The sequence below is a fragment of the Heliangelus exortis genome, chromosome 1 (assembly GCF_036169615.1).
Source record: "Heliangelus exortis chromosome 1, bHelExo1.hap1, whole genome shotgun sequence".
Classification (NCBI taxonomy): domain Eukaryota; kingdom Metazoa; phylum Chordata; class Aves; order Apodiformes; family Trochilidae; genus Heliangelus; species Heliangelus exortis.
The window spans coordinates 60,179,473-60,206,733 of NC_092422.1; the positions used below are offsets into that span (position 1 = coordinate 60,179,473).

The following is a 27,261-nucleotide window of genomic DNA, read 5'->3' on the forward strand; positions in this document are numbered from 1 at the left end:
ATGTAGACCTTCTTTTAGCACAATCATTCCTAGCTATTGCAAAATCACTGGTATCACCATTCATTAAAAAAATATAATAAGTTATTGGTCAGTATCAACAATCTGATACAACAATTGAAAATTCCCTGCTTATTGTTTTGTATGGTTATGGGGAAATTTTTGCTAATTCCAATATCCTGAGGTCCTCCAAAGAGGGAAGTGTAGCTCAGTCAAGCAGCAGAAGTCAGGCAAATACCTTGGGATAACTGAAGAGGGAAACAAGAAGTTCGAACCCATAAAAATTTAAGTGTCATCGTTCTATTTTAAGCCTTTTGTCACTGTAATTTCCATCCATCCTTGCACAATGTCACAAAATTATTGTCATCTTTTCTGTGTTTTCTGAAAATACTCCTCCTGTAAGAAAAGTATGGCATATCCACTGTCACCCACTGCTCTGCAAACAACTGGTTTAACCTGTTCCCAAGAGAAAAAGAGAAATGCTAGTTAGGGCAGGGACAGGGAGCCACCACATCAACAGGAGCTGCTTTTAGGTTTTTATTCCCTCCAGGTGCTTCTCTCTGCACGCTTCTGGAGGCCACCCATCTGTTCCCCTGCAAGGCTTGGCTGCAGCTGCAGGTTTAAGTAAATGGTGTGAGTACTTTCAAGAGGAACACTGAATAGTCTGTATAAATATTTGGCTGCTAAAAGCCAGAAGGATAAGATTGGCTGTCTCCCTTGGCAAAAGTAATGCCGAGCGCATCAGGAACTTAACTCTCCAAAGGGGAGTAATGACATTAAAAGAGTACTTAGGTAAAAGCCTTTTTTCTGGAGTTCTGTAATGATTTCCACGGTTTTTACTTTTGAACATTCTGCGTGCTGCAAAAGGCAAGCGATCCAAGAACTAAGACGTATTTCTACTCCAGAAACGCTGAGTGTTCTCAGAACAAGCTTCGATTTCCAAGCAATTAGGCTTCCAGACGAAACAATAAAACACCCTTAAATCCTATACTGCTATACAGCTGCTAGCCAATGCCTATCAATTTAAAACACTTTGCAAAGGCCATTACCAGAGGACTGGGACTGTGTCCATGCCCAAAATAGCACAGGGTTTTTTTTGTTTCTTTGTGGGGTTTTTTTTGGATTTTTTTTTGGTTTTTACACTGATTACTGTTACCTTGCAGTTTGAAGAAGCCTACAGGCATTCAACTGACAGCAAAAGCAATACATGACTTGCTAAAAAACATATTTGCTAATATCCAGGTGGATTTAGTTATTGGAGCAGTAACTGATGAGCACTTTTCCACTTTCCTGCCCTTGGTCCCCATTATTCAGTCCAGCCTTGACTGTCACAACGAGCTGGAGGAACACAGGATAGGAAGGAAGCTCTTGGAATGAGGACACACTTTCTCTTCCTTGCAAGACAATATGATAAATGTTAGACCAAGTTCAGTTAGAAAAGCAGTCAGGTTATTTCCCTTCCCAGAAGCATATATACACTTATGTGAAAGCTGTTAGAAGATGATTTTAAATGCCACAATTTCTTTTTTGACTGTTTTATTGCCATTTGTTGTGTCAACTTCTCACGTTATGATCCCCTTTCTGACCCCATATCTGTATCTAAGCATAGCCTAGCAACAAATGAATGGCAAAAAGATAACCACATCAAGCCCTCACTTAAAACAGTCAATCAAACAAACAAACCCCCTCTTCCTCCATACAGCATCTATTTTTTGCACTACAAGTGTGCAGATACAGAAAAATTATCACAGGGAATCAGGGAAGAGGTAGCCAAAAGTTGAGTGCCCATTTGTAAGGTGGCTAGTACTTAGAATAAAAAATAAGAAGAGCAATTTTTCTAAAAAGCACATTAATACCTTCTCCATCACTCGTTTACATCAGATAATGTCAGATTGTTGGTGACAATCTAGTGATGTATTTGAAGTAATTTAATTTAGCCTCTTTTTTCTCTTAAAAAAACACATAAACCAATTTCTTCTCCTTTTCCATTCATCCAGAAGGATCCATCACTGTCATTGTCTTCCAAAGTAAACACTGCAGCTACTATACCAAATCCATCCAATCTTCTCTTTAATAGTACAGTAAACATTCCCCTGTTTTTTACCTTGCACCAGAGTAGCATTTTTTTAGGTAAGACCAGACATACAAGGACAAAGAAAAGCACAGTATTGGGTAAAAGTGATTTTTATTCAAGTGATGGCCTCAAGAAAAGGCCTAAGACATATTTCCAACCAAAAACTTCTCTATTCAGGCTAGCAATTCTGAAATTACTGTAACAAATATATTTTTACCTCTTCATACATTTGGTTTCTCAACTTGTAGGGGGTAACTGCTATTTGCAAGGCTCCTAAGGGAGGTATTTTCACAGTACCAGGAACAGTAGAACTAGCAGGGAAGTACTGGTGCACTGGGCAAAGCCAAGGCATGTGCCAAATGGAGCAGAGGCAGTTAAGTTGCCTTCAAAAACACAGAACAAGCTAACAGAGTTTTTAAATAATCCCTCACAAGTCCAGGATATATTGGCAGTCATCAAAGAAAAAACAAGCAAGATGATAGCCAAAGGGAGTCTTAAATTTAGAAAATAATCTAAGAGTGTATCCACTCAATTATGTTTTGGGGAAAAAGGGCCACAAAATTAAAAAAACAACTCCGCTCTCCCATCCATCACTTCTAACATGGTTTCCCTTTGTCTATGCTGAATCCCAGAACCCACTGGCCATATCTACACTGCAGCCTGACAACCTCTGGCCTTTCTGTCTCTCAAACGGAGCACATTTTGCTTATACAGATGCATCTCCCTCCTGGGTAAAGGGAAGACAGGTGGCACATGACTTGTTTCCAGTATGGCCAGTACAGGTAATTACAAATGCAGGTACAGTGCACACACAGGTCTGTGTACTCAAAATCATTCCCATTATTTGCTTTTAATTAATATATACTCTACATAGTGACAGGAGAGTTGTTTTTGGGGTTGTTTTTTTTTTAATTATGTCCTTCTCAGGATTGGGCTGAAGGGAAGGTGACAGAAGAGTAAAATTTGGTCCTAAGCTTGTAAACGCTTTGGGCAGGGGTTACATTTTCTGGGAAACATCCTAACAAAATATGGGACTGTAAGGAACCTGAAAGAAACAAAAGAACCTGAAAGGAAAGTAAGCACAGTGCTCTTCCTAAAAAGAGCACCACAGGATATCAAGACGGAGCACTACTAATTACAATTTTATATTGCTTTTTGAAAGCAAATCACAGCTACAGTGCTGCACATTACAAATGCAAATATATGACATATAAAAAGTTTTCTATGCCAAGTAATCCTGCTTCCAGTCCACATTCTTCTATGCCATTTACTGCAAGTGCATATTAAACTTTGATATATTTGTTTACATAGTTTATTGCCACAAAAGTAAGTTCTGACAATCTTAGCAACAGAACAAAGCTTAATAGCAGTTATTAAAATATCTTTACATTAATTAAGATCTTAATTCTTCACTGTAAAAAAAAAATATATATCTATATAGTAATGCAAGAGGTGACCACTACATTCATAAGTACAATACTTGAGTTTAACAAAAAACAGTGACCATGCAACTCAGACCTAAAATAAGTCAATAAACAACTGGCATTTAATGTAGCCAGTGATATATGTTACTTGCACACACTTATTCACAGCTTGCAATGTTAAATCTACAGTTCTGAAATACGTGTATTTGGAAAGTAGCTCGTCACAGCTCTTGAGATAGCTGAGCAGACATCATGCAGGAGAGACTAAATCATGTCAGCTGCAAAGGGAGCTCAAACTAAGAAAGGCAAAGTCGTACCCTTCCACTCACGTGCTTCCATTGTTAAAATCACAGCAGGAGAGTGACACGTACTTATTTTCATGCATATTTGAGATCTCTACTGTCTCTCTGTTTTGGCATTCATTTGAGCACCACTAAGCAAACCAGCTGCAAATAAGGAGTTAGCATTTAGCATCCAAGATGTGGAGCAAATCATAAACATTGAAGACATGGTAACAGTTTCAAAAGCAAATGCAAGAAAACCTAAATGTAACCTTATGTTTACTATCTACATTTCCAAACTACTGATACTTAAAAGACATCCCCACACTACCAATTATTGGTTCAGTGACCCCTAAAGAGTGTTTTCACTAGCAACACAAACTGCAGAGATTCCAGTTAGAACACACATTGCATGAAAAATTAAAAAAAAAAAAAAAAAAGTGCTTAAGGCTCTGGAAGTAAAGTATCTAAATAAAGCCTGTTGGCTTTGTTGATTCTGAACTGAAATATAAGCAAGAAAAAAAAAGTAATCAAAAAAATCAACCAAAAGCACAGTTATTGAACAATTTGTTCTTAATCTGTGCTGCCTTTCTGCTGCTCTTATGTCCAGATTTATGAATAAGGTAATATTAAAGGAATGCATATAGTTTCCTCAGGGGCTTAAATAAGAAAGACAGGAAAGTAAGAATACTACTTCATACTGGTATCTACACCAGGGGATGATTCACTGTAAAACAGCAGAGAAAGCAAAAAAACACAGTGAAAAAGATGGAAAGGCTCTTCTTGAAAGGTAACCAGGGTTTAAAAACATGTGCATTCATTTTAATAACTTACAAATAAATTAAGATGGTCAAAGACAACATGAACTAGAACAGAGGAAAAGAAGACTAAAGCTAAAAAGCAGGCGTTGTGTTGATAATAGAAGAAGCTATTCTATGGCAGAGAAGTATTTTGCCTGGAAAAAGCCCCAGACATTCAATAACCTGGAGCAGACATCATCTTGTCTGTGCATAAGCTTTGTGCAAATGACGTGCAAAAACCAAGAAGTGAGAGGAGTACATCCTTCAGTCATCAGAACATTTAAAAGATGCATCTATGGACAAAGGTTCTGTCCTTTTCTCTCACAAGTTACTGTCAGGGGTCTGACATACAGACTCAGATTCTTTAGTGTCTTCAGTATGACTAAGTCAGTATGAGTAGCCTTTTCATCTAAGTACAGGCATCACAACAGTATTGAAACATTTCTTCCTAGTCTTGAACACAAACTTAGAACCTCAAGGTAAAAAGCTCAAGGTTTTTCTCCCAAAGGTACAGCTCACACGGCTGATGCTTTATGTACTATCCCAAGATGTCCATAGATGCCACTAATACAGTAATAGAGATACTACAGTACTGTGCCCTAGATGTGCCAAGCATTATACTTCATATAGTTTTAGGCCCCCTCTACATTTTGTGGACCACTGCCTTCGTATTTTCAATCCAGCTTTTGCAACTAAAAAAAAGAAAAAAACCCTAAAAATGTAGTCAAGTCAAAGCAGAAAATGCCATTTCTGTTTCTTAATCATCTCACATTTTGTAAGTATCACCAGAGAAGAAATAACTTCCTCAACTTGCAGAGAACCACTCTAACCATATAAATCAGTCAGCTGACAAAAATATGTGAAACAAACTGTAAACACTTCAAAATGCTTGAAGGTTGAAGCTTAGTTATTCCAGTTACTACATTACATCAAGTTTGTATATCAATATCAAACGATGTCACAGGTTCAAATTCTGTTTCCAAGCAATTTGCAATTAATTTGTAATTTCTCATTATACTTCTGATCATCAGCTTTTAACATTTACAAGAGGATTAAGTTCTCTGCTGTCAAAGCATGTTATAGGACAGTCTTTCAGATACTGAGGACTTCTTCCTTAAAAGAACATAAAAAGCTGAAAATAACACATAAATAAAAACCTGCAGTTCAATGCTACAACACCAACAGATTGTTCTTCCACATTAATATTTCCTTTTTTTGCCAGCGTGGAATGTGTTTAAAGATCTCATCGCAGTCCTGACCAGCTCTGAAGGTAGGAAGCCCACCCAGAGGCCCGGGAGGAATTCTCTTCCTCACCTGAAGGAAGAAGGAAAAAACAAACTGAATTTGTTAAGTTAAAACACTGCATAATGTTATTAAATGAACTTGTTTCCCCTCCTGCCTCTGTCCTTTTTAGTGTCTGTCCTCTGTACTCCCAAAATTGCTGAAGAGCTAACATTCAGAAGTACTCACTCTCAAGGTGCAACAGATATTGATGGACTTTATCACTAAGTCCACTTTACTTCTTTAAAAGAAGCCATTTATCACCTTTTTTCAGAAAAATCCAGTCAGTGTTCACTAGAGTGTCAGAACAACATAATGCTGTGGACTTAACTTACATCTCATCTTTCCAAAGGCAAAGACTACCACTGAATGCAATTCTTTTCAACTCTCCTTATTCATGTGATTTTGTTCAGAAGTTTTAAGTGCTTATACACACACACACAATACTTACTCTTTATATTAATTTAAAAATAAAGTACAGGTGAGTTGCTAATGAAGTACAAGAAGTTAGAAGTCATTATTGAGAACTGACAAACATTCAAATAGGGCATTTGAAACAAAGCCAGAACATGGTCATACAGCCAGTTCTTGGGTTAATTTCTTGCAAAGGCGTAACTCTTCCTTTCCTTGCCTAGTTCCTTTATCTCTTAAACAAAAAGCTTGTTTCCTTGAAGAATTTTTAAAATTAATATATTGAAACAAGTATTAGATCTGCAGTACAGCCTTGAAAGGACAACTTTAATTACCTTTTTAGAACATTTGCTATGAAATTTGCTATTAATTTAAAGTAACTGCTATTTTCAAGGTACTTTTGACGGAAATCTTTACTCAAAACATGAACACATAAAATTATTTAAACTTATCATCTTCCTAAAATGACTATGTTTCAGAAGAAATGAAAAATTTACCTTAATTTTATTTATACTAGGGGATATTTATTCTGTTTAAAAAACCTGAATATTAACTTCTCAATAGAGCAAAATGGTTTTATTGCCAGCTGAATGGTATTATGCTGCTAAACTTTGTTTTTCCTCGGAATCTACATAAAGGAAAGCACAGAACTCTGCCTCTATTTCTACTTTCTCTTCTTTTTGCAACTACGTTTTAAACACCACCTACCTTGGGCAATTGCAACTAACTTCCCCTTCTCTTCAGGGCTGAGCTGCAACATGGTGTCTATTACCGGGAGCAGCCTTTCTTTCTCACTTCCTGATTTTAGAAATATGAATTGCAATAGGACATTCTTCAGGTATTCTAGATTGGCCACAGACTTTTCTCTCTCTTGATTTCTTTCCAGTCTTCTTATTTCACTCTTAAGAAGCTGTAGAAGAGGAAAAAAAATGCAAAATTGTTTGCTTTGAGCTAAAGTAATTTTAAGAGCTAAAAAGTGAATTATCCAGCTTGCTTAAAACAATAAGGTGTGGATAACAACATATTCTGGACAAAAATCCAGTGAAATTTGAACATGTGATAACCTTGTCTAGGAATAACTTTTAACTTGATATAAAATAACTTTTTTCTGATAAAATCTGTGCCGCAGTTAGAATTAAATATAGCACTAACTATTCTGTTTCAGGTGATTAAAAATTGAACAGTTAATTAAGCATCACTATGGATCAAAGATCCAACAATATTATTTTTCATGAAGAAACATCTTATTAAAAGATAGTTTAGCAGGTTAAGACAACTTTTTTTTTTCTCCAGGAAAGCAGATATAATCAAATCAAACCAAACTCTATTAGTACACATAACTCTAAACATGCATCTTCTTTTAACTTAAAACAGCTAAAAGAGATTACAGGAAGAGAAACCAGACAATGCTTCCCTTGGGATTTAAAGGTTTTATCTAAGTGAAAACAGCAAAGGCACTTTACTAACCATTCTAAACTCGTGAGGTGGTTTCTATATCAGCTTTTACTTTCTGACCCCCTGCCTAGAAACTGTGGGGGAAAAAAATAAAAACCAGACTCAAACACCACCCCCTAAAAACCTGATGTCAACTCTGGAAGCATTAATTAGTCCTCTGAAATAAAGGCCCTTCCAAATTAAGTTTTGCATCACTCTAATTTTACACTGGAATTTTCTGGAACATTTTTGGTGTTAAACATTTGATCCAGGAAATAGACCACAGGAATCAGAGTTGTTCCCACATTTTCTGCATGTCTGCTGACCTTTATTTGTTCCATTAGGATTGCATTGGTTGCTTCTGAGTCACGAAGTAATTCATTCAAGTGATCAACACTTTTTGCTGTTGTGTTTAGTTTCTGAATCAGTTCATCCCTGGTGAGTTCTGTTTGCCACTGAGATGGTTCTGCAATTAATTGGAAAAGAAAACTGAGAGAAGGAAAAAGCACTTCTACCTGCTTTAGACTAACTTAACATTAGGTCCTGATTAGTATAGTTTTTTAGAAACAAAACCTACACAAATTCAGAATGAAAAATTAACAGGCTCCACTGCTGCTGCTGCATGCTTGTTTTGTGATATGTTTTTGTACATATATTAGAAGGGAAATGGCAAATCAGTTTTCATTATGTCAAGATACATGGTTTTAATTTAGCCCTTGTTCCCTACCCATAAATAGAGATTTTCAACAGTTCTCCACAAAGTGCTCAGTACACTTTTAGAACACAATTAAATGCTATCATGCATTTTTCTACTTTTTTTGGACTCTTTGACCATGGTTCTTCATTTTGGCTTTCCCTTTCCTAAAATAACCCAACTAAGAATAAATTCCTGTTCTAAAAAGCCACATTAAGACGAACAGACATTTTATCCTTCTGTTTATTAGAGTAAAATCAGCTACTAGTCCAGTGGGTTAAGTGTTCCAAAAAGTGACTTTCTCTACCTACCAAGTTTACCTTCTGTTTCTGGGGAGTTCAGAAGTTGTTCCAAGGATGGTACATAAGTGCCAGCTGAAGAGACAGACTCTGTGTCTGTTGTTTCCATGCCTTCTCCCTCTTCCCTAGCTACTGTGTGCACATCAAGAACAGGAAGGTCAGCAGTTCGCCGTTCTCTTAAGTTCTTCGTTGCTGGATTTGAAACAGCTGGACCTGAAAGATACTTCCTGATGTTTGTCATCAGAATGTAAGTGACAAGAATATTTCATAGCTGTGACATTGGAGAACAGCACAAAAAATAATCTTCAAAAAGCAGGGGGAGGGAAGCTGAAGAAAAAGAAGTCAGATACACACACAACATTTATACCAGAAAAATAGCCTTTCTGCTCCAAAAGACCATTTAAATCAAAGCCTCTTTCTAAATCCAAACTTGATTTGCATTGTTTTCATGCAACACTTCCTGAAAACGTGTTGTAGCTATGACAAAACTGTCAAATATTTTAAATTCAAAACAGAACTAGCTTTTCTTTCAACCTGTCCTGTGGGAGGTGTAAATTGTTCTCTTTTAATACTGTGCACACTAACCTGCTAATTCATAAACATAAGGAAAGAGTAACTCCTTAAAGTCTTGGTGCTCCTTGGCAAACGTCCAACTACATCCTAATTAATAACTTGACAGACATTTAAATAGCATTTGAGCTTGAACACAGTAAAATCTAAATTAGAAGAGGGGTGAAATAGTAGGTATAACCAATAACAAACATTGTTAAATCAGCTTTCAATATATTTTTCTTTAGCTTTACCCCTCATACTGGAAGCAGAGGTCCAGTATGCTCCAAAATCCAAGACAAACTGATATGAAGAACATTGAGTATTTACAAAATAATTTCCCTCCATCTGTGTGACATGCAGGTAGTGCAGAAGAAGTAACAGTGATGCAGATTCGAGAGCAGACCAGAATAGTTCCAGATGGAAGGAGCCTACAAGGATCATGTAATCCAACTGCCTGACCACTTCAGGGCTGACCAAAAGTTAACCCATGTTGTTAAGGGCCCAAATGCCTCTTAAACACTGACAGCCTTGAGAAAACCTGTTACACTATTTTGGTAAAGAAATACTTCCAGTCTGAACGATTTCCATGTGTCCTATCACCAGATACCAGGAAAAAGAGCTCAGCACCTCCATCTCTACTCCCCCTCTTCCAAGAGGCTGGAGAGAAAGCAATGAGGTCACCCCTCAGCTGCTTTTTCTCCAAACTAGAAAAACACAGAGTCCTCAGCTGTTCCTCACAGGACATTCTTTGCAGCCTTTTTACCAGCTTTGTTGCCCTCCTCTGGATGCATTCAAGTACCTTATGATTCTGAAGGGACAGTAATAACAATGACTTGTTCCTTAATTGGCATCAGTGGACTAATATGGTGAGCTCTATATTTTCCAAAAAAAAGTTCTTGGTGTTTTACAGAACCACACACTATAAGCATGTTTTAGATTCAGACTCAGGTACACAGATTTCTATCTAACCCAAGAAAACTTTGTATTAGGACTGAAAGTTACCTTTGGTGCTTGGTTCACTCTTGAGTTGGAAGAGCTGAGATTCTACTCTGGACAGTTGCTGCTGAAGTGTCTCTACTGTCTTCCTGTGCTCTTCTTGCAGGTTCCTGACTTGATCTCTGAAATTGTTCCGGAGAGCTTCATTCTGGGCTGTCAGCTGACTCAATGCCTGGGCATGCTCTGTTTTCATAACCATGTTCTCAGATTGTATTGTGCAGAGCCTGAACAAAGCAAACACAGACAACATAAGAAATTAACAGCAAAACACTATTAAAAACACATTTCCAAATTTTTAGAGTTTAAAGCAGCTTTCAGTTTTCACGTGTTTGATTACCTTAGAATGACCATGCAACTTTCACATTTAAATTCCTCTTTTTAGAGGGAAAATTTAAGTTACACTTATTACCTATCACACAAATACTCTCTGCTATATAAACTCTTGATTTCTATTTCAAAAAATAAAATTCAGATATCTTTGAAGGAAAAAAACCCCAACTTCTAGAGACACTATGGTCTAAATATTCTTAAATTCTAGAATTATAACGTGACTGTTAATAGTGTCATACAGAGCATATAACTTACCTTATATTCCACTTAACATTTATTTACCAAACACTTATGCAGGACTTCTTAAAATGTTAAGTTTCTAAGAAGCCAAATTTAATTTTTTTAAGATTCAACTTGTAATGCAAAAGTAGGTAGAAGACCGTCACTTTTAGCAAGAAAAATGTCAGTAACACTTGTATTGTACTTGGTTTGTAGTTAACTCCAGAGGCAAAAGAAATTTCTCAAGGATTGATTGAATCCATGTATGGAAAGACACACATAGGACTTGCCCTTTTAAGCATACAAATTTAAATATAGCAAGAGGAATAAAGAGCTACTCTCTCTGGGTACACAGGAACTTACTGCGATATAGCTTGTTTCCAGAAAAAAGTAGGACAACATAATTTAGTTGGATTACAATGCATCATTGCATGACTTTCAGGAACAGATACAACTTTACACAGATAGAGACAAAAGGTCAACATTTGCTAATATCAAGCTGTCATATCTAATTAATATTTTCATGTGAACTCCTCTGCACCCTAAGCAGAGGAAAAAAAGGCAAGGAAGCTGTTTTTTAATAGGTCAGGTATTAAACGTGTATGTAACTGTTTCAAGAAGCAATAGAGATTAAACAGATTCCTTTCATTTTGAAGGAAATACCGAATTAACATTGTGGCAATCACAGAATTAAACCCTAGTCCTTTCTGTAAGGAAGAAACTTGGTAGATGCAGGACTAGATTTTTTGTCAGTGAAATTCTTAGCTCTGCATTTATCTACCTTATTTTTCTAACACAAAACATGCACGAAATTTAGTTGAGAAGTGGAACACAAATGTACTGCTGATCATTTGACTTAAAAATAGTCAACATGCTTAAGAAATGTTAATTTTTATATCAGATAGAAAGCTTGTAGAAATCTCAATCAGTTCCATGATTTGCTACTACATCACTTTCATTGCAGAAACTACTGATAGCTGATGACAAACAGCAAACAATCAATTCGAAAATTCCTTGAGCTTCATCAATTGCTGTGTCCTTTCTTTGGGAAGTACAGATACAGGCCACTGTATGCCCAGCATTTAAAGTTCACATGAAATCAAGTATCTACAACTATTCATCATCTGACCATACTTTTCACGGAGTTCTGCCTCTTTTGCAACAGTCTCTTGCAGCATCTTATTGTGTCTTTCCAGCAAGGTGTCGTGTTCAGACTGCAAGGCCTGGAGTTCAGAGGCATTCAGCTGTGAATTATGTTGAGCATCTTGCAGTTTAACTTTAAGTTGATCTATCACCGTTTTTAACTGTTCTCTATAAGGGAAAAAAAAAAAAGAAACAAACAACAGAAATTTACAAACAGAACCTATATTGTACCTACATTTTGGACAGCTAACCCAAATTCCTTATTTAATAATTAAATCAATAGAGCACCATCACCAAAATAATCTTAGAATGCAACTGCAGGAGAAACACTGAGGAAAGTTCTGATTGGTTTTCAATATAGATACCAAGAAGCTTATCATATTCCATCAGAACTGCTGCTGGGAATGTACTACTGGGGCAGAGTGCAACTGTTACTGCTTTCTACCTCAAGCTGATTTGGAGGAACAAGACAGAAAGAGAATAATAAGTGGGATGCAGATTGGAGAAACAGTTTCTTAAAAGTGGTGGAGGGTTTTTTTGTTTCTTTGTTTCATAAATGCACACCAGTTCAATGAGACACTCGGTTGGAGGAAATTCTGAGCAAAGGACTAGAAAGCAACACCAATCCATAAAAGCAGATAAAATCTGTTGGTCAGAAAATAAATCAAAATCAGAGATACTAGGAGGAAAAAGTCTGAAGTCACACACATTCTCCTTTTATGCTTTCTGTATTTGTATATGCAGACATCCCTGTTATCACATTAATTCTGTATCTCATTAACCCCTAGAGTTGATACTTGTAAATAATTTCTTTGAAAACTACTCATCATCTGTTTATTGCTTGATTACTTGTCCACTTTGTTTCCAAAGGTGACCCTCATTCAAAAAAACCTAGTAATACAAGAACTTCCTAAAATTCTGCAAAAAGAAGAGACAAAGAAATGCAAGTAGTAGTAGTACTTGTAGTTCGCTTGCTTCAAAGAAAAGAAAGGGTGGATATATTTAAAAAACTGGTAACAAAAAGCTCTCTAACAAAGCGCAAGTCTCCCTCTAGCGGACTGTCAGCCGCAACTGCAGGTACTACACAGAGATCTGTGTAGATCTGTCAGAAGTGCCTTGTCGTTTCACACAAACACCTGGTCAGACACAAAGGACAGTTATCGACAAATGATAAAAATAACTTACAGAAACTAATCTGCTATTAAAGGGGGTTCAGGTATTTTCTGAAGTGAATCTGAATTTACCTGGCTTTCGACTAATATTTGATTTTCAGGGAACTTCCAGCAGTGTAACTTTCTGGCAGAGCATTTCCTCATGTAACAGCTGGCAAGACATCAGTATTTTATGAATCTGCTGGCTGAATTGCCAGCCAGAAATTTAGCCACACTAAACCACTCTTTCCTGAGAAAGTTCAAAGCGAGCTCAGCTGAACAGTACCAATCTGCTCTTTTAAGTTGGAAGTAGCTGCAATAATCAATGTCAGAAAAAATTATGTCAAGGCTACACAGATGATGCTGGTAAAATGCTCATCAGATCAATGACAATCCTCTTAACACCTTACTTCTTTCTGACTATAATAACAGACAATTACACAAAAGCACATTAAAAAAAAAAAACAAACAACAAATCAACATAGTACCTCCACTGTACAAATTGATGATATTTCCTCTGTTTGGAGCCACAGTAAGATTACAGATCAGATTAAGTTTATAGAAATAAAGAGTTGGGGTTTTTTTCATCTGAAGTGACTGGGAAGCAAACTGCCTCCCCTTCTGATATTTTCATTATTTAAGCAAACATTTAGATAGTGGAATGCACTTTTTAGTCAGAAATTAGCGAAGGCAAGAACAGCAACCAGACCATCAGTATTTTTCTGTATACATATGAAAAGTTTAGGTTTACCTTTCTTGCTTGGCTCCTTCAGATTCTGTCTGAGCAGCAGATTTATTCTTCTGCTGTTTTAGAACATTATGAACACGGACTTTGTAGCTCTCGAATTCAGATGTAACAGATGCTTGCTCAGCCTATCACAGAGAAAACAACCACTTAATAAATTATGCTATCAACTATCACTGCCTTATTTCTCTATAATGAAATGCAGCTTACATTGGGGGAAAAAAAGAACCACCTGTTGCATTTTCTTTTAAAGGGATAATCAGAATTGTGACTACCATAACAGATCATGTTTTTTAGACTTCAATTGAATATCATAAAATATGGACCTGATTTTCAACATACCAATATTAAAGAAAGAATAGTTGCAAACTCAAAATCTGCATTCAGCGATTCACAAGGAAGGGGTTCTATCAAAACAACTTTTAATGAAGGCAAAGGTGAAAAAAAGGGATAATTCTGTTTTCTTTTTATACTACTCAGGTGACAAAAATTTAATATGCCTTAAAGTCATGAGTAATTTTAGGGGGTTAAGTGAGTTTTGTAATGCTGACATGTGGCACAAGATACAATATTCTAGTTGACCATAAAGGTACTTTGTCTGCCTGCTCTTCTAAATTCAGGTGATACACAAGTTTCTGTGGACATCCAGAAAACCACCCCGTGACACAGTAGCTTCCTCCTTGACTGTACACTATACAGCAAGAATTATTGCCACCCTTCAAGAAATCATGTTGTATATTTTTCTAAGAAAACAGAGATACAGGTTTTCATTGCTGAACTCAGGAGAAGCTCACACACTCATTAGTCATCCTTGAAATGACTAAGTGTTCTCATCTCCAAGAGGAGGATTTTAGAAAGTTTGTCTTCAGCTGAACTGGTGAGTGAAATTCCACAATGCTAACACTGTCTAGCCACTGCTCTGGTTTTTCTGGAGTCTGTAAGATTTGTGGGCATTTTCTTTAAATTAATCCTTCTCTATTCTTCCAGTCAAACTATGTGACTAGAACATCCCCAAATCCTCAGGTACACAGGACTTATATGTCAGCTTGACTCCTCGCTTTGGTGTCCACCACTCCTTTAGACAGAATTTTTCTTTGTTAATAACCCTGTAATAATGTCTATTTCTAAGATGTAGGGCACCTGAAGAAGAAGGCTGATCTTCCAACAGCTTCAAGCCATGCCATCATGGAAGATCTACAGCCTCTCTTGTTTCACAATATCAAGCAGCATGCCACCATAGACAAGTACCTTAATTACTCAGTTATGAAGAAAGCATTTCTCAAAGCATGATCAGAATCTACCAGGTTGCAAGCCTCCTGCAGCAGCAACCACAATGTTTGTCCATTTCTGGGAGGCTGTGTTCAACTCTTGTCTACAGGATGCATGCCCATCATACTAAAGTGGCCCCAGTGTGCAGTAATCTCCATAAAGACAGTCTGAACAGTCCTACTGTATCCTGATCTGTTTGCCTCCAATGCGAACACTAGATTCCAGAACATCTAACACAGTGCCAAATGGCCAATAACCCAGAAATAATGAAAAACTCAGCAATAGTATCAGTAGTTTCACATGGAGCTCGTCTGCCAATGAAGAAGCTGCTCATAAAGCAGTATATTAAAATATGCCAATATGTATTTTCACAGTGTGTTTTTTTAGTTGTTTGGTTTTGCTTATTTTTTGTTTTGCTTTGTTGTTCGCTTTTTTTTAATAGTATCTGTGTTAAGTGGTTTTACATAGATTTCAGTCCTTTTTTTGTTTGTTCTTCTCCTCTTTTTTTCTAAGAATTCTTTTTCCCAGAGTGTATACTTGCTGATCATCTTAAATAACTCAGGACTCCCCATTACCACCACAAGGTTTTCCCTACTGGAAATAGAAGAATGCATTCCTGATGTTCCACCACAAGTGATATATGACAACCAGGACAGTCTGGCTTGTCCTCTGTAACACCACCCAAATACATCAAGCACTGGAGTAATTCCCAGTCCTTGACAGAGAAAAAGAGAAGAGTGAAAGACCTGCAAAACATTTTGGCAAAAAGAGGTAAGAGTGTAGTAAATCTCCCTTCTTAAGTCTGACATTACTTCTACTAGAGTACCTGGGCTGCTCTGCACTCTTCCTGCAGGGTTGCAATTTTTTGCTGGTAAGCACTCAAGGTACGCTGGTGTTGCTCTGAAGAAGTTCTCAGCTGTTCCTGAACTTTGTGCTTTTCTGATGTTAGCACAGCCACTTGGATCTGAAAAAGTTAGTTGAAAAAGCATAGTTGAAAAGACTATGACAGTTTTTTCCTTCCCTCTCCAAGGGGACATAACACAGAGAACACAGGATTCTACTACAGTAATTCCTCCACAGAAATGGTGAATATAGAATTAAAATCCAATAAAACAGAATAAAAATAGACACAGGTTACCATGCACTTAACTAAAAGAGAATTGAAGATAAAATTACAGCCATGGGGTGGCAGCATTTAGGGAAGCCAACCCGTCTGCCTTCCCTTCCCTCCTACTTCTCATTACATTTGATTCCTGTTCTGCTGAACAAACAGAATTTATACAGATGGACAATGCTTAAGGTTTTTGCAGGCCTTTTTTGTGTTCTTCTGTTTTTTAAATTGAGCAACTTCCATTTTAAAAGAAATTATTTTAAAACATATCCCAGCTACAAGCTTTAAATTACGAAGTCCTCTCTTTAAGTGGGAAAGGAAAGAACAATGAAGTGTAAACCCATTTAAAGAACATCACAGGGGAAATATTAGGGGAAAACAGCAAACAGACAAAACTAATTTATGAAAAGGAACCAGTAACTTAGTAATAAAAATAATACCTTCTGATTCTTTGGCCTGTATTCCATCCACCCAATACAAAAAGCATCCTTACAAATTAAATAAGAAACTGTATGATAATAAAGAAGTATAGATTCTTGCCTTATAAGCTTCCACTTGTTGTTGACTGGCTTCCAGTTCCCCTTTCAATGATGCCTGCAACATTAGATGGTCATTTTCCTGCATGACAAAATTATGTGGTTATTAAAAAACCCTCAAACCTCAGCAACTTAATAATTCAGCTACCAGTATGGGTTTTTATAAGTTAGGTTAAAAATGGAATGCTCAGTCATTAACATCTGGACTTACAGCTTGTTTTGAATCAGCCAGTTCTTTTTTTGTTTTCACCAGGAGCTGTTTAATCTTGGCATTTCTTTCCTCATCCTGTTGCATAGTTGACTGAAGTGACTCTAATGCAGAAAATAGCAGCTAAATGCAAAGGAAACTTCCCCTCCTATATTTACTTAAAAATATTGGAAAATATTTAAGCCAATTCTGACAGATTTCTTAAGAGTTGCAAACAAATAGCTTACAGCAAGTTAGGATCACATTTCCAAATATCACAAAGATCTTAAAATAAATGTAATTGTTTTAAGACTTACACTTATGGGTAAGAAGAAATCAATTTTTAACCATATGCTAACTAACAAATTTTTATGGGTGTGGTATGTCAGAATGAGAATTCCTGTCAGTCACTGACTTTCAAAACTTATGATTAAATTAATCAGGTAAGAAATAACAATTTCAGTCGTGCAATTAAGCTTTTATGTGCTGAATACCAGATCAAGTGACTGATAACTCAGTAATTCCTTTATGGAAAAGGAACTTTGACTATGTAACTGCTTGTAAACCTTACTCTCACTCACTGACTTGAGTTTTCTGAATTGTGTTTTTTACCATTACTAGCTATACCACAGTGACTCTCACTGTTTACAGTTTACTCACTTATTTCTTCCTGCAGGGTCTCTTGCTTCTGTTTCTGAATCCCTGTCTCTTGCTCAAGATCTTCTATTTTGATGTCTTTATCAGTAATCTTCTGATTAAGTTCTTTTACTAGTCTTTCATAATCAGCTATTTCCATATCCATCAGTGTACTTTTTTGAGCATCCTGCAAGTTACACACAATGAAGTCACAGATTACAACCTGACTTGACTGCTAAGAATTATTTTATTCAATTATATTGAAAAACTATATTGCCCATCTAACAAAAACTTTGTAACTATCCACAAGCAACACCCACCCATCAGGTTTCTACATCTTCAGCAGATAATCTCTCTTCAAACAAGAACCAGGAGCTTTGAAAAACCTGTTGATAGTTTTAACAGTTTTACCAGTAGGTATTTAGCAGATACTAGTTTCTATCATCTTCAGTCCAAGGGCAGCTTCTGAACTGTGCACCATACAAGTACTCCAGACACCTGAATCCTGGGTCTGTTTCTATTTATGACAGGCCACATATCCCAAGATAAAACAGACAAGCAAATAATAAAACTCTAAACCCCAAAGTACAGATCAGCTCTCCAAACACAAAACCTGGGGTAAAAGTCCTTATGTTTTCCCTTTTGCAAATGTTGGGCTTTAAAATCCAAAAAAAACCCAAGAGGCATTCAAAAAAGCAAAGTATGGCCAAATTGTTGGCAGTTTGCTAAGCACCACCATGAATGGCAACTCTACCTTTCTGGCCAGCTCTAGTTCTTGCATTGTTTTCTGCAGATGTTTCTTTTCCTTCTGAAGCTGCATCTGAAGCTCCTCCATTTCTCGAAGAGCACCACTATGTTCCTGAAATTTAAATACTTCTCAATTATGCAGCCCAATTTTACAATAGATGTCAGCATCTATTTACACTTAAAGACACACACTTAGGCTGTACAAAGATAATTGATTGATTTTTTAGGAAATCACTGGGAACGAAAGAAAAACCCAGAAGATAATGAACTGTTTTTCACATTCTCAAACAATCCTCTATCTCCTCTGAGTGACAGCCTTGCAAAGTTCTTTCAGTGAACAAACTAAGCCTTCAAAAAAGACCTAGTTAAGTAGCATGAAGAGAAAGTATGGAATCTTTACTATAAAAACAGTTTACAAAGGCGTAATAGAAGTCATGCCCCATGAAAGTACTGCTTCAGCCCACTTGCCATCTCTACAGAGTCCTACCTTTGTTTTCTGTTCTTTTAGAAGCTTTTCAGCTTCTAGTTCTTTGTCAGCCTTTGCCTTGGCTCTTTGTAACTCCAGTAGCTGTGTTTCCAGCAGCTTAGCATTGTGTTGCAGCGTTTCAACACGAGCCAGGAGGTCTTCATTAGCAGAGTGTAACTGATCATGCTGAAATGATCACAGTAGAAAGATAAAAACAAAAGCTGAATTCATGTGTGACTTTGACAGATAAGATATTGTCTGTATGTGAAAAGCAAACAGCAATGTTCACCCAACTCCCTTACAAACAGCACTATTACAGAAGAGTCTTGTTCACCTTGATTGTTTTAAACCAGATTAAGAAATAAGATAAATTAAAGTCACTAGCACAATTTTATTATTTTTGGCAGAACTTACTGGGCCAATTTCCTTTGTGATAGCTAGAATTACAAGAAATCTGAAAAAAATACCCTAACATTTATGCTTTCTGCAAGAATCACCTTCTTCCCACAATAATTTGCAGAGTATCTGCCCACTTCAGATACAGCTGCTACATTTTTAAATAAAGGATCATTCTATTCATGCCTAAAAAAAGGCTTAACTGCAGTACCACCAAGCCTTCAATGAGACTGTATGAGTACACAGTAAGAACTCCTCCTGTACCTGGACTATTTTTACAATTATTTTAACATTTTTAATCTTAACATCTTCAGCATTTTATCTGTTAGGCAGATCAGGAATGAATTAAGTGAAAGCAGTTGCTAATTACCTAAGCAGTGTCTTCATTTACAAAATACTTCATAACAAACATTTTTTCTTAAATTCAGTGCCTGCATATACAACAGAACATATGCTACTATGTCTCATTTCTTCCTGTGCTATTCAATGCCAGCTTCTGTTTATGAGGAACTGGTGGCCGAGGTGGATCTTCAAGGTAATTGTGTATGGGTCCTTGAAGTTTAAATCAAAAACCCCAACCCCATTGCAGTTAGCTTTGCAAAAATGTGTCCCACAGCTGTTTAATTACCAGCTTAGACTCTTCTGAATGCCACAGTACTCTATAATGCATCCTAAAGTCTCATTCTCGTGAAAGATACAACAAATAGTAATTATTTTAGTATGTTCAAACACTCTGTTGAATAACATTTTGTCTAAGAAACACAAGGAAAAAAAGGACCAGCTTAAAGGTTCCTGTTCTTCATGAGAAGGGTAGGTGTGAAATCAGAGAAATAATGCAAGTTTGAAACTTTCTTTTTATATCTGGAACATTCAGCAGAGTTGTATGTCCAAACCAAGCCAGAGGTGAATGTCTGTTTTCTGTAAATTGACATGGGGTAAACTGAACCTTTTCTACTGAGAAAGCCAAACATTCTAGGTACAATTACAGGTAAGATACCAGGTGTTGGAAAAAAACCCCACCACCTCTGCATTTAAATTCACCATCCAAAATGCACTTAGGTTATGAAGCTATCTATGGTAACAATCACATGAATTTACACTCAGCAGGTAAAATAATTTTTAGTGCAATTATTACTCAGGCACACATACAGAACTGACCTGCTGGGACGATGCCTGTAGCTGTCTTGTGAGCTCATCTATCTGATGTTCAAGATTATTTGCTCTGTCTTTTTCAGAATCCAGTTGTTCACCTTGTTTATCATATTCCATCAAGAGATTCTTAACACATACAAACACAAAACCGTAATATTTTACAATACAGATTGCATAAGCACATTCTACACCTCAGATGCTTACTTGTTTTCCTAGTATTTCAGCATACAAGTTGTCTTAATGCAACATCAGAAAATATCACAATAAAATTAAAGCCATTGCTCCATTACAGACTCTGGGAGAAACACTTTGCATTTTACGAAATTACAGAATAATTCAGCTTGGAAGACATCTCAAGAGGTCTACATTCAACCTCCTGTTTAAAAGCAGGGCCAGTCATGTGATCAGACCAGGTTGCTCAGAGCTTTGTACTGCCAAGTATTTCCAAAGACCTGCCTCCAAGGATGGAGATGACATGACACCTCTGGGGAAGCTGTTCCAAAGCTCAACCGCCTTCATATAGTAAAAATATTTATCCATGTATCCAGCTAGAATCTCTAATTTCAGCTTAGGTATACTGCTTCTCATCTTGCACTGCCATTAATAACTTGACTCTACTTCCTTAATAACAATTTTGTAGGTTCTGGAAGGCTGGTATCAGGTCCTTCTCAAGTCTTCTCCAGGCTGAGCAATTTCTCTGCCTTATATATCACTTATTCCAGTCCTTTGACTATCCTGCTCAGCTTTCACTGAAATAAGTTCAGGCTCTCAATGTCTTCATTGTATTTGTAGGGAGGAGAAGGACAAGACTGGTTGCAATACTCTCCATGATGTCATACAATCATTTAGGTAGGAAAAGACCCAAGATCATTGCATCCGACCATTAACACAGCCAAGTCCCACTAAACCACATCCCTAAGTGTCACATTGGCACATCTTTTAAATATGTCCAGGGATGGTGACTCAACCTCTTCCATTGGCAGACTGTTCCAGGCCTTGATAACCCTTTTGGTGAAGAACTGCTTTGTAATATCCACCCTAAACCTCCCCTCATACAACTTGAGGCCATTTCCTCTTGTCCTCTCACTAGTTACTGGGGAGAAGAGACCAACCCTTAGCTCACTACAATCTGCTTTCAGGTAGCTGTAGGAAGTGATAAGGTGTCCCCTCAGCTTCCTCTCCTCCAGGCTAAACAACCTCAGTTCCCTCAGTTGCTCCTTGTAAGGCTTGGTCTCGACACCTTTCAACTTCATAAGGAGCGTGGACCGAAGAAGTATAATCGCTTCCCTTGACCTACCAGCTGTACTCCTGTTCTTGCAGTCCAGGATGCTGTGGACACTTCTGGTACTGTAACAGAGTTTCTGCATTCCTAGCTCACTCCCTACCAAAATCCTGAAACTCTTTTCAGCAGTGACACAGTTCCCAGCTTGTATCAAGGAGCTTCTTGCTCACACGTGAAGTGTGAAAGTACAAAGACACCTGTCTTTGTACCATCACCTGCAACTCTGAACGGAACCTCTGCCCTCAAGTCCACCGAGTGTTTACAATTAGTAATTATCAGAGTACTTCATGAATGTGTACTCCACCACCTTCTTCAGGTCTATTAAACAGGACAGGTCTCAGCACAGACTCCATTTGTTATTAGCACCCAGTACAAGCCATTAATTGGTACTCTCTGAACCAAACCGTGCAACTTTTAGAAATTTATTTTTCGAAGTACCTATTCGGTTGTTTACCACTTTAGATTATCATGTCCTAGTCTGGATACAAGAGTACTGTGAGAAAGCATCAAAAGCTTTCCAAAAGTAAAGATAAGTGACATCACTGTTCTCATCTCATCGGTAACACCAACTGCTTTATCATGACAGACAATCAGATTAACTGGATAGAATTTACCCTTGCTGAATCCATGCTGACTGTCCCCAGTCACCAGCTTCTGCTACATGTGCCCAGAGGTGTGCTCCAAGAGGACCCGCTGTCAGAAAACTGTCAGCTTCTGTCTTTATCATTTAAGAACTTTCTAACTGATCTCAAATACAATGTACTTTGAAAAATTCACAAGGATTTTATGTTTTGGTTGAGCAACACATTGTTTGATGTGTATGATGATAGATATGAAAGGTTTAAAAATACCATCCAGTTGAAAGGATATACCTTGTTTTCTTCTGACAGCAGCCACACAGTTCTGTTACTAGAACCTTACATTTCTTGATTTGGGTACTCAGCTGCACTGACACAATTATTTTACCTAACATACTTGTGCAAGTAAATAGCAACATATATTCAGGCTAGGCTTCAAAAGCAAAGTATTTTCTGACAGCTTTTGTAAATACAGTACTATTCTCACCTTATAGCTTTCAGCTCCTTGAATGACATCTTTCATTGAAGCAGACAACTGATCTTTTTCTGATCGAACCAGCTCCAATTCTTCCCTCAGAGTCTGTGTCTTATTAAACAGAAATGTGTGTCATTAAAACAGAATTCCCCCCTGCAGAATGTTCTTTTTATATAAAGCAGCAGCCAGGGTACCTCTTTTCGGCTGGCATCTAATTCTTTTTTTGCTTTCACAGCAACCACCTTAATTTTATTTAGCTTCTCTCCTTTCTCTGCAGATTCTTTTTCCAGCATTTCTACAAACAAATAAATAAGAAAGTGAAAAAATACACCTCCCCCCTCCCTCAAGAAATGAAATAAAATGAAATCAGAACACAAATACCAGCATGACTTGGAATCAAAAATATAAAGCATAGGCAGATGTTGAAATGTTTCATTCATTTAAATATTAAAATTTAATTTGAAGCTAGAACATCCAGCCATACAGACAGCTTAGGGACAATCTTCCCTTGTTTCAGAGATTTCCATTACAGTTAATGGTTAAAAGCCATATTTCTGTCTACTTCTACATACAGTTGTGACAAGTCAGAACCATTTTCTTTTTAATGTGTTGAAATAACTCCAATGAGGCCACAGTTGTTTTGGAAAAGTGTTGTTTTCTTCCGCCTCTTTGGGAGTCTTAGGGATTTGTATTGACACAATTATTTCCCATAGTTTAAAAAAAAAACAAAAACAAAAAGGTGAAACCCACTAGACTGTTCCTAGCCATATGTACACAGGAATTAAAAAACTAAGAAATATCAAATGATAACTGACTTCTGACTTAAGACTGCTAACACTATTTTAAATCCCTAACAGAAGGAATACGAATTTGCATAGGTATTTACTTCACCACCTTCCTTTGCTTGTATGGAATATGGGATAGTTACACAGAGAAAGAAAAACTAAAAATAAAAAAACCTTGAACTGTTTATATAAGAGAGACTTGAGAGAAAAATACCAATTTTTTCTTGAAGCTCTGCTACTGAAGACTGTTGATCAGTTTTCTCAGTCAATGTCGCCATTGAAATCTGCATTATAAACAAAGATACAAGAAATATTACAAAAATTTCTTTGTTACCTGTTTTTACCCTATACACCACAAAAAATTTCAGCTAAAGCTGGGCTGTATCTGTGTTCTTACTATGAAGAAAGTTTTTATGTACAATTTCATATCAGCTTGGTAACTGAAAAGTATGCTTAATTTTAAAAGGAAAACATTCCAGCCTTTTAACAGCTGCTTTTTACCCTGTCCAAGGACAAAAAAAGGGAAAACATTTTTTCTGCAGCTGTTAAGTTTTATATAACCAAGAATTACTACGACCTGAAGTTAGGAATAGCTAACGCAGATCAAGCAGTTTTGTTTGAGATGGATATCATAGAAAGTTAGGAGTTAAGAAATTATGAGGTCAGTAAGTCCACATAGTTAAATCATCACTTGGAGGGGTTTTACTAGGAAGAGAGGTTCAAATAAAAAAAAAAATTCTGTCAAAATAGGACTATGACTGGTTTTGTTTGGTTTTTGGTTTTTTTTTTCCTAGGGAGGAGACAGGGGATTGTGAGGTGCTAGGGAACTCAGAAGCATATGCTTTCTAGAAAGAAAACTCACTTTGAGGCCAAGGAAAAAAGAAAAAAGAGAGAATTGAAAGTATTTTTTGAACCTTAATTCTGAAGACTTTAGAGGTTTAGTCTGTATACTTCAATAACAAAATATAACCTTTAGAGAACTCAGTTCGTCTTTCACATTTCTAAGTTCAGTTTCCTTTTGTTCCAGAATGAAATTTAAGTTGCCTTGTTTTTCTGATCCTTTTTGCTGGTCCTGTATTTGGCTTTCATAATAAGCAAGTTTTTGAGTGATCTCTTTAATATTGGCTAAAAGATCTTGATTTTCAGTCATTGTTTTTTCACTGGCATTCTTCAGCTCCTGGATATCACGCTGGAGCGCTTCTTTCTCAGCCAACACTTTCTCCAGTTCTTCTCTTAAGAGATCCTTTTCTTTTTCAAAGTGTTGAATCAGGGATCTATGTTCTGTGTATTGAGATGCATTTTCTTCCTCTAGTCTCTCAACTTCCTGCTGCAAATGAAGAACTTCCTCCTTGTTCTGTACAGCAAGGCACTGCTCTTCTTTTATTTTTGCCAAGCACTCATTTGCCATCTGTAACAAGTTCAGAGAATCATATTCTTCCTTAGCACCTGAAACACTGGATCCCATTTGCTCAACTAAGTGGCACAGCTGAGTTCTTACGAGGGATCTGTGTGCTTGTTCATTTTCAAGTAATGCTGATACATGGTCTTTTTCTGCAGCCATCAATTGTAGCTTCTTTTCTAAGTTTTCGAATTGCTCTTTCAACACTAGCCAACCATCTTTTTCAGCTGTCATCTTTTTCAGCTCTTGACTTAATTCATCTTTTTCCTGAATTATTTTATTGTTTTCTTCACGAAGAGTATATGCTTCAGAGGAAAGGTTCTCCCTTTCACGCACTAGAGATTCAATCTGGTTTTCCAGTAGCTCTAGCGTTTGAACATTTTCATTCTTCCTAGTTAAAGCTTCATTCAGTCTTTCTGTTAATTCCTCCACCTTTTTCTTCAGGTCACTATTGTCCTGGTTAGCGACATTTACTTCTTGCTGAAGTTCTTGAACTTTTCCCTGTTCTTGCATGCATCTTTCCTGAAGTGTCTCTCTCTCCTCACTCAAACATTTTACTTGGTTTAAGATATCCTTGTTTTCATCAGTAAGAGCAATGATCTTGTCTTCCAGTTCTTTCATAGCAGTCTCTTTTTGGTCGATGGAGCTTGTTATAGTGCTATTCTCCTCCTGAAGACTAACAATTTTACATTTAAGTTCTTCTAACTCTAGCTGGTTACCTGACAACTTTTCTGTTTCTTTCTGGAGGCGATTCACAGTTTCAAGAAGAACATCCTTTTCATTGAAAGCAGCCCGGAGTTTCTGTTGCAATTCACTGACATCAGAAGCTTGCTGTTGTCTCATTGATTCTAACTCCTGGCTGATTTTTCCAGCAGATTCCCCTAGCTCAGTCTGTAGAGTTTCCATTGTTTCTCTTAGGCTGTTGTAATTGGACACTGCTTCTTCTTTCTCCTGAGTTAGCGTTTCAAGTTGTTCCCGAAGTTCCTGAATTTCAAAAACTAATGCCACCTTTTCTTTTTCAGAATCCGATAATAATGTTTCATTTAGTTCTGAAATTTCTCTCTGATGTTGCTCTTTCAGCGTTTCAGTCTCTATCTTATGTGCTTTTATAGCAGTTTCACAGTGCTGCCTTGCTGCTTGAAGCTCTGATTTTAGTTTTTCAATTACACAACAGTAATCTTCTTTACTAAGCTGCAGTTCATTTATCTTAAAATCCAAGTCTTCCCGCTCATGAAAATACTCATCCTTTACACGATGGATTTCCTCTTCTAGTTTCAGTTTAACATTACTCATGTAAGTTAACTCATCTTTTAATATACTATGTTGGGATTGGAGCTCTTCCAAACTATGCTCCAGATGCCTGATCTTTTCTTCCATTTTTGCTTCTACACAAAGCTCTTCTTGTGTACCTACAATATCCATTTTGTTTCCCACATTTTTATTCAAGACTTCTCTCAACTGAGCCAAGTCATATTCACGCTGGTCAGAATGAGCACACATCTCATCCTTTGCCTTTTTTTCTCTTATTAATCTCTCTTCTGCCAAACTGTGCTGTAACTGATTTATCTGATTTTGCTTTTCTTCATTTTCTTTAGATGATAGCTCAATCCGATGCATCAGCTCTGACACCTCTTCCTGATGGGCACTTTTTAATTTTTTAAGCTCTTCGTTCAGATTTTTTATTTCATTATGGTAAGACTGGGAGTTGCTTTCAATAGTTTCTTGCAAATTTGCCACTTCTTTGCTTTTGTCATCATTCACAGTTTCCAGCTGCTTGCTCAAACAGAGAATTTGCTCCTCATAAGTAGATTTAATTCTTTGGACATCATCTTGCAATCTTTTTACTTCTTTTTGACTATCACTATGACATTCAACCTGTTCCACCAGCTCCATCTGTTTCTTCACTTGTTCCTCTAATTCTGTTTTCAGCTTTGTTAATTCCTCATTGTGTTTGCATTGTGCATTTGCTAATTCACTCTTTAGAGCTCTTATTTCTTCCAGACAGTCAATACTCGTTTGCTCCAGTTGCTTCTGCAATTCTTCAGTCTTAGCCACTGCATCCTAAACAAATAAGCAAATTATTAAATACTGGTAATTCAGCACAAAGAATTTTCAAATAAATTGTTTAAAATAATTGTTTATAATTATATAACTGTTTACAATTATTGTTTATAATAATTACAAGATTTAGGAGCCCTCAATTAAAAAACTACAGCATTTTTAAAACACCTATGATGACAACTCACTTCAGAAGATGCTGCAGAGTACAAAAACATTTACAGAATGAGAAAGGAAAACTAAGTTTTAAATCACATTTACCACCATAATTTCACAAAATGGTCATGACAGACTTCAGCTTTAGCAACTATTCTGGTAATATATTACAGACCAAATTACTTCTAGTGTATCCA

The 27,261-nt window shown here is 36.8% G+C and overlaps 1 protein-coding gene across 2 annotated transcripts in view; it reads right to left on the bottom strand.

Moving 5' to 3' along the window:
- Nucleotides 1-2,165: 2,165 nt before the first annotated feature.
- The window catches only part of GCC2 (GRIP and coiled-coil domain containing 2), a 31,929-nt gene continuing 6,833 nt past the window's right edge, over nucleotides 2,166-27,261 (bottom strand). The window contains exons 6-23 of one of the 2 annotated variants that reach the window (XM_071744502.1): nucleotides 24,422-26,911; nucleotides 23,666-23,735; nucleotides 22,861-22,961; nucleotides 22,679-22,777; nucleotides 20,338-20,457; nucleotides 18,805-18,969; nucleotides 18,325-18,429; nucleotides 17,595-17,757; nucleotides 16,959-17,059; nucleotides 16,752-16,829; nucleotides 15,927-16,064; nucleotides 13,838-13,959; nucleotides 11,927-12,103; nucleotides 10,250-10,467; nucleotides 8,708-8,908; nucleotides 8,029-8,168; nucleotides 6,977-7,178; nucleotides 2,166-5,890 (exon numbers count right to left, since the gene is read on the bottom strand). In XM_071744502.1, coding sequence (XP_071600603.1) covers nucleotides 5,820-5,890; nucleotides 6,977-7,178; nucleotides 8,029-8,168; nucleotides 8,708-8,908; nucleotides 10,250-10,467; nucleotides 11,927-12,103; nucleotides 13,838-13,959; nucleotides 15,927-16,064; nucleotides 16,752-16,829; nucleotides 16,959-17,059; nucleotides 17,595-17,757; nucleotides 18,325-18,429; nucleotides 18,805-18,969; nucleotides 20,338-20,457; nucleotides 22,679-22,777; nucleotides 22,861-22,961; nucleotides 23,666-23,735; nucleotides 24,422-26,911 — 4,761 coding nt within the window. In that variant the 3' untranslated portion in view covers nucleotides 2,166-5,819. Of the gene's footprint in view, nucleotides 5,891-6,976; nucleotides 7,179-8,028; nucleotides 8,169-8,707; nucleotides 8,909-10,249; nucleotides 10,468-11,926; nucleotides 12,104-13,837; nucleotides 13,960-15,926; nucleotides 16,073-16,751; nucleotides 16,830-16,958; nucleotides 17,060-17,594; nucleotides 17,758-18,324; nucleotides 18,430-18,804; nucleotides 18,970-20,337; nucleotides 20,458-22,678; nucleotides 22,778-22,860; nucleotides 22,962-23,665; nucleotides 23,736-24,421; nucleotides 26,912-27,261 lie in introns of both variants that reach the window. The other variant, XM_071744494.1, reaches the window with a different exon arrangement.